The 8,074-nt window shown below is 48.6% G+C and overlaps 1 protein-coding gene across 1 annotated transcript in view; it reads right to left on the bottom strand.

Moving 5' to 3' along the window:
• LOC135542964 (kalirin-like) overlaps positions 1–4,573 on the bottom strand; it is a 66,889-nt gene extending 62,316 nt beyond the window's left edge. The window contains 1 exon segment of the mRNA XM_064970089.1: positions 4,004–4,573. Within this exon segment, the coding sequence (XP_064826161.1) occupies positions 4,004–4,070 (67 nt within the window). The 5' untranslated portion in view covers positions 4,071–4,573.
• Between the last annotated feature and the right edge of the window lie 3,501 nt (positions 4,574–8,074).

Genomic DNA, 8,074 nt, shown 5'->3' with positions numbered 1-8,074 from the left:
ACATACATACACACGTACACATGCAAACACACACACACACACACACACACACACACTAAGACTAATAACTCCCTGCGGCTGCCAGCCGGTGACTGGAAACATCAAACACACCAATACGTTCCATAAAACAGGCAGACAGGGCAGGATTTAACATCTTCATGTAAAGTGGAAGATTAACCAGACTGTTTCATATCTTCATCTTTGCATTTCTATGTTTTCTATTCCCCTCTGAAAACGGCAGGTGCTAATGCCTCGTCACGCTGGCCCTGTAACCGTGCTGCCAGATGTTTACCCTGCAAGACTAAAAGAGCATTGCTTGTACAACCACACACACACCGCACGCAGACAGACAGCCAGACGGTGTGCAGCCGAAGGCGGATTACTACTACTCTGTGTATCACAGGAGAATCTGACACACACACGGCTAAACAGACCAGGCTGGTCACACGAAAGAGCAGGCCAGGCCACAGACAGCGCACCACCGCAACACAGATTACAACTACACTACGAGATTGAGAATAAAGCAGACACACACACAGACACACACACACACTATTCCGAAGCAGTTTATAGACAACACTGCAGTGCATTCATCACCACCATAGTGTACCCCCAGACAGAGAGGCTCTGAATGCTCTATATACACTGTATATACAAAAGTATGTGGGCACACCTTCAAATGAGTGGATATGGCTATTTCAGCCACACCCATTGCTGACAGGTGTATAAAATTGAGCACACCGCCATGTAATCTCCATAGACAAACATTGGCAGTAGAACAGCTAAGTGACTTTCAACGTGGCACCGTGATAGGGTTCCACCTGCCCTGGTCAATTGTCAGTGCTGTTATTGTGAAGTGTAAACGTCTAGGATCAACAACGGCTCAGCCGCGAAGTGGTCGGCCACACAAGCTCAGAGAACGGGACCGCCGAGTGCTGAAGTGTGTGAAAATCATCTGTCCTCAGTTGCAACACTACCGAGTTCCAAACTGCCTCTGGAAGCAACGTCAGCACAATAACTGTTAGGTGGGAACTTCATGAATGGGTTTCATGGCCGAGCAGCCGCACACCAGCCTAAGATCACCATGCGCAATGCCAAGTATTTCTTTGGTTTGTTTTTTGTTTTTTGCTCTGCTGTACGGAATGTGGACACTTCTCTTCATGGCTCCTCGTACTCTCTCCTGTCTGTTTGTGTATCTGGTCTTACACACTTGTTCTTCATTTCTAATCAAACTGAACTCTTTGCTGACCTGTAGCCCCTCCCTCTCGTAGACAAGTCAGGAAAAGCAACATGCCTCATGTTTTTGGGTTAAAAGTAGAAAGCAATGCCAGGAGAACACGACCTGCATAGTGCCAACTGTAAAGTTTGATGGAGGAGGAATAATGTTCTGGGGCTGTTTTTCACAGTTCAGGCTAGGCCCCTTAGTTCCAGTGAAGGGAAATCTTAACGCGACAGCATACATTGATATTCTAGACCATTCTGTGCTTCCAACTTTGTGGCAACAGATTGGGGACGGCCCGTTTCTGTTTCAGAATGACAAAGCCCCCCGGGCACAAAGCGAGGTCCATACAGAAATGGTTTGTCGAGATCGGTGTGGAAACACTTGCCTGCACAGAGCCTTGACCTCAACGCCATCGAACACCTTAGGGATGAATTGGAACTCCGACTGTGAGCCAGGCCTTATCGCCCAACATCAGTGTCCAACCTCAATAATGCTCTTGTGGCTGAATGGAAGCAAGTCCCAGTAGCAGTGTTCTAACACAGTGGAAAGCCTTCCCAGAAGAGTGGAGGCTATTATAGCAGTAAAAGGGGGCCAACTCCATATTAATGCCCATGATTTTAGAATGAGATGTTCGACGAGCAGGTGTCCACATACTTTTGGTCATGTAATATACAGTATATATACTGTGTGTGTGTGTGTGTGTGTGTCAGTCATCTAGGAATGGGCCATAATGGCACTCATTCACCATGAATTACATATCACCAGCATGGTTATAACATTAGCATGCTAAAGGCACAGAGGACTGAGCAAGGGGAGTGTGCACCAACAAATCTTTTGGGACTACATCCCAAATGGCACCCTATTCCCTATATAGTGCACTACTTTTGATGAGAGCCCTATAGGCCCTGGTCAAAGGCAGTGCACTATAAAAGGTAATAGGGTGCCATTTGGGATTCAGTCTTGGTATCCAAGGTGAGTAGGCCCCTCTGTGCCGGTCTATTGATGTAGTGAGTGTGTGTGTGTGTGTGTGTGTGTGTGTGTGTGTGTGTGTGTGTGTGTGTGTGTGTGTGTGTGTGTGTGTGTGTGTGTGTGTGTGTGTGTGTGTGTGTGTGTGTGTGTGTGTGTGTGTGTGTGTGTGTGTGTGTGTGTGTGTGTGTGTGTGTGTGTGTGTGTGTGTGTGTGTGTGTGTGTCTGTCTGTACTGAGGCAGGTTTATCCATCTCAGTGGGAGAGACACCTAATCCTGAGCATAAACAGGGCATTAACACACCGCTGTGTTTGAATATTCCCAGCAAAGGGACCAATGATAACCTTAGGAGGAAGAGGGGGAGAGGAGGGGGAGGGAAAGGGGGAGAAGCGTTGAGAGGAAGAGGAGGAATGAAGAGAAATTAAGAGGAACCCTTCACTGATCGTTGTGAGGAGCAGCCGGGAAGCAGATCACAGGCGCGCTGTGACAACCTCTCCCTCCCTTCTCTCCATGTCTTACCAGCCCTTAGGATGAGACAGCCTACTGGGATGCATCTCAATAGTCTTAAGTCCTTTTCCTCTCAATATCTCTTTTCCTCCATCTGACGTGAAACAATGTTGCTTTCACCCATCCTGTGTTTTTCAGGTCATAGCTGATGAAGGAGAAGATATCATGGACGAAAAGAGGCATGAAAAGAAAACAATTTAAGAGTATTGAGACATAGCCCTTATATTCCTCACTAGGCTGTAGTCCTCTCCTTTTGGCCAATCAAGGGGATGAGGCATCCACCACAGTGTGTTGTCCAGTGTCTTCAGATCAGTGTAGATAAAGGGGAGGAAACTAGGAGAGGACCCGTGTTTAGACTAGATGCAGCCCTGTGGACCAGTTGGGACCTCTGCCATCCATGTTCACAAGAGAGAGCGCACACACAAACACACACCTTATTTCATGTCTGATAGCCATGCATAATCATCATGTGTGTGTGTGTGTGTGTGTGTGTGTGTGTGTGTGTGTGTGTGTGTGTGTGTGTGTGTGTGTGTGTGTGTGTGTGTGTGTGTGTGTGTGTGTGTGTGTGTGTGTGTGTGTGTGTGTGTGTGTGTGTGTGTAACGGTAGCTAGTGTCTTACTCCACACACAGCTGCGGTAACATGTTTGCTCCGATACAGTGGCCTATAGCAGCTGTACATGCTTACTACACACACAGAGGATGAATGGAAGTGCTGACGATTTAACATCACGGCGAAAAGCCTCGGGCCTGTGCTCGGCCGTTTGTGGATTGTATAAAGATCAACACGAGACAGAATACGGTCAAATAAACGTTCACATAGATTATGTGGGTGTGTCTGTATTGATATCGTTTTATAACACCGCGGATCAAATGCTGCAAGCTACATAGAACATATATAGGCAATGCTGCTACTGTACTCCCTCTCTCTCTGTCTCTCTCTCTCTGTCTCTCTCTCCCTCAATTAAATTAAATAGGCTTTATTTGCATGGGAAACATGTTTACATCGCCAAAGCAAGTGATCATGATGGATCCTCAATCACACAAACTGACACAAAAACTCAACGTATATGCTTCGTCCTCCCTGACCATGCACGCTGCGGTGAAATAGTCTAATTCTATAATGGGCTGAATATACAGCTCTGCCAATGCTATTTCTCACGGTAACGGACAGGCACATTCCTGCACGGTAACGATAGGCTACATCCACCCATACCCGGGGCCAGGCAGCTGTGACCAATCCCTCCGGTTTAGACTTTTCACCCATTATCGATCTCGGCACGGGATGCCGTTAACACCCAGCCTGCCCACCTGCTTTGGCCAACCCGTCCTGACCGGCTTCACCGGGTCCGGTTTGGGCAGGGTCCCCGGGATTCATCCTCTCCGATAGATCCTCCACGCCTTCAACGAGAGGCTGGTCGGTTCTTTTTTCCCCTTTTTTGAACCCCTCGGTATGCAGATGGTCGTTACCGGGAGAAAGTCAGTCAGTCATCGCGCGGCCCCGTCCCCATGTTCTCTTCTGTATCCTCGCAGCGATTCTCGTCCGTAGTCGCGCGCATTCCCGTTCCTCCGCTACTGTCACCGTGATCCTGCGCGGCATCACATCACATCATATCCCACCGTATCGCCTTGCGCGCTTTTGTTCAGTAGTTGACTAGTAGGCCTACCGAAAACCGAGGCGAAAGCTCGTGCAGCATGCTCCATTACAAGCCAACTACAACCGACCTACCGACCAATCTAACAATAGCGTTATACCGAAACGCACCCGGTGCAGATGGCTCGGGCTCAGCTGACTGCATGAGCACCGATAGTCCCGAGCCTGTCCATGCACGGCGCGTGCAACCAGAGGCGAGGCAGGCCCGTAGTATAGACTACATACGTTGCCTGAAGTGATTCAAGAAGAACATCATCGCTGTGCGCTGACTGTAGGAGGGACTTTCCCTTATTCCCTGGCAGGCACTATAAAATCAATGCGCTCGATCTATGCCGTCATTCATCCACCAGTCTTCACACAGCAAGGACGATGGCAATATCATGGTTTGCTTTGTTCTTCCCAGATTAGAGAAGAGGGGGCTATCTTAATGGGGTCAAGCTGCCTATATTTGATGCTGATCGCATAGCCTGGAGGAGCTACCCTTTGGTTATTGCATCACCAGCCCGCCTCCTCTTATTTATAAAATCAGTAACCGCCTATTTAGAAAAAAACACCGTTCTCGGTGACATCACTCAATTAACCGTGACACCCGCAGCATCAATGTGTCGCCCGCTGTGGTTGTGTAACCTACTGTTATCGCCTCGCAACAACAGACCAAACCTCGCTCTCATCTCCACACACAAACACACGCACACACACACACACACACCATTGGAGGCTGCTGAGGGGAGGACGGCTTACAATAATGGCTGGCATGGAGCTAATGGAATGGCATCAAACACCTGGAAACCATGGAAACCACGTGTTTGATGTATTTGATAACATACCACTCAGTGGCAACCGGTCCTTCAGGGCAGGTGGGAAAGAGCCCCACCTGTTTAGCTAAAAGACGCTTTAAAAACTTTATAGAGCCGCATACCAACATGGTCTATTTTTTGCTTTCTTGAGTAAAGCAGCTCAAAATGCAGGTGTTTCAGTCGAGCTCAGTGCTTTCTGTTGTGGTGGGGCAGCCAACGAAAACATGGCGTGTAGGGGTTGGTAATGTTCTGTAGTTGCGCCGTGATTGGCTCAGTGTTCTACTGTTCACTCATGGGGACAACGTCACTGCAAAATCTATGGGGAGAGGTCGAAAATTCAAGCCCCGTGGGTGCTGCCATAGATTTACATTAGAAGTGCCCATCCAAGAAGGTTCAAGGTTACCGGCCACAGATAAAATGACATCAAATCACGTTATATCTATCGTAGATTTGATTTGACTGATCATGTCAACATACTTTCAAAATCTTAGCTAGCAAGCTGGACAAGCAGTCATCATCATGAATCAAGTCGACAATCGCCTGGCAAATCCTTTTCCATCCTTGTCATATGAAGAGAAATGATAGATAAAATGTATCGGTGCTCATCAGCCAATTCAACAATGAGTGGTTGGGAACGAATCAGTGGCTAACTGTAAGTGTTGCAAAGCAATCACTAGCCTGCTATTCAGTGGAGTGAGAGTGTGGTCCAAGTTTGGGTTTAAGGGTCTCTTTTCCAAGCTTAAATGGATAAACATTCTCATGCCTTGGGCCAGAAAAGGTTGAATACATTGGTCATGCTGTCAATCCAGCATGACTTAAGCCATGTTCAAAACAACTGGAAATTTGGAACTGGGAAATCTCAGACTTCAGTGAGTTCAAGACAACTGGGTAACTTGGAAAAAACGAGCTCCGACAGGGAAAATACGTTTTGAACGGTCATCCAACTCGGAATTCCAAGTCGGGAACTCCGGCCTCTTTCTAGATCAGACCGAGATGCAGACAGTTCGAAGTAACAAAACTTTATTACAAAAACGGGGCAGGCAAACGACAAGTCAAGGACAGACAGAGGTCAGTAATCCAGAGCAGAGTCACAAGGTACAGAACAGCAGGCAGGCTCAGGGCAGGCAGAGGTCAGTAATCCAGAGCAGAGTCCAAAAGGTACAGAACGGCAGGCAGGCTCAGGGCAGGCAGAGGTCAGTAATCCAGAGCAGAGTCCAAAAGGTACAGAACGGCAGGCAGGCTCAGGGCAGACAGAGGTCAGTAATCCAGAGCAGAGTCCAAAAGGTACAGAACGGCAGGCAGGCTCAGGGCAGACAGAGGTCAGTAATCCAGAGCAGAGTCACAAGGTACAGAACGGCAGGCAGGCTCAGGGCAGGCAGAGGTGAGTAATCCAGAGCAGAGTCACAAGGTACAGAACGGCAGGCAGGCTCAGGGCAGGCAGAGGTCAGTAATCCAGAGCAGAGTCCAAAAGGTACAGAACGGCAGGCAGGCTCAGGGCATGCAGAGGTCAGTAATCCAGAGCAGAGTCACAAGGTACAGAACGGCAGGCAGGCTCAGGGCAGACAGAGGTCAGTAATCCAGAGCAGAGTCACAAGGTACAGAACGGCAGGCAGGCTCAGGGCAGGCAGAGGTCAGTAATCCAGAGCAGAGTCACAAGGTACAGAACGGCAGGCAGGCTCAGGGCAGGCAGAGGTCAGTAATCCAGAGCAGAGTCACAAGGTACAGAACGGCAGGCAGGCTCAGGGCAGGCATAGGTCAGTAATCCAGAACAGAGTCACAAGGTACAGAACGGCAGGCAGGCTCAGGGCAGACAGAGGTCAGTAATCCAGAGCAGAGTCACAAGGTACAGAACGGCAGGCAGGCTCAGGGCAGACAGAGGTCAGTAATCCAGAGCAGAGTCACAAGGTACAGAACGGCAGGCAGGCTCAGGGCAGACAGAGGTCAGTAATTCAGAGCAGAGTCACAAGGTACAGAACGGCAGGCAGGCTCAGGGCAGACAGAGGTCAGTAATTCAGAGCAGAGTTACAAGGTACAGAACGGCAGGCAAGCTTAGGGCAGACAGAGGTCAGTAATCCAGAGCAGAGTCACAAGGTACAGAACGGCAGGCAGGCTCAGGGCAGACAAAGGTCAGTAATTCAGAGCAGAGTTACAAGGTACAGAACGGCAGGCAGGCTCAGGGCAGACAGAGGTCAGTAATTCAGAGCAGAGTCACAAGGTACAGAACGGCAGGCAGGTTCAGGGCCGGTAGAATGGTCAAAACCGGGAAAACTAGAAAACAGGGACAAGAGAGAAAAACAGCGGTAGGGGAAAACCGCTGGTAGGCTTGATGGGACAAGGCGAACTGGCAACAGACAAACAGAAAACACAGGTATAAATACACAGGGGATAATGGGGAAGATGGGCGACACCTGGAGGGGGTGGAGACAAGCACAAGACAGGTGAAACAGATCAGGGTGTGACAGCTTCGACATGAAGATCACTGACGTCGTCATGATTCAACCTTTTTGTTGACAAAATTTGCCCTCAAGAGGGACCGCCGCACCACCTTCCTGTTCAAGTGGGCAAAGCACAAAAGGTGAGTCCCAAAATGTCCTGTATGCTGCTGCATAAATGATGTAATATGCCAGGGAGATATGTGTCCTGTAGCTATGAAAGTAATACTAAGTGTGTGTTGTGTCGTAAGCTGTTAGTAGCCCATGTGTCTCACCCTAATGATTTGGTCCCTTTCCCCCTCATAACTTTGCCTACTGTTCTGACTTCGTGTTGCACATGTAGACTATAGCCTGTTTTAGAGAAATGTAATTATTGAATATTGCAAGAGCTTTCATTTGCTGCTTATATGCCCCATTTATTTATCTTTTGGTTCTGACTTGGTGTACAGGGAGAATACTGTAAGAACGGCCTATGTTCTGAATTCTGCCGCTGTACATT

Source organism: Oncorhynchus masou, chromosome 7, assembly GCF_036934945.1.
Source record: "Oncorhynchus masou masou isolate Uvic2021 chromosome 7, UVic_Omas_1.1, whole genome shotgun sequence".
Taxonomy (NCBI): Eukaryota; Metazoa; Chordata; class Actinopteri; order Salmoniformes; family Salmonidae; genus Oncorhynchus; species Oncorhynchus masou.
This window is presented reverse-complemented; position numbering and strand designations above follow the sequence as displayed.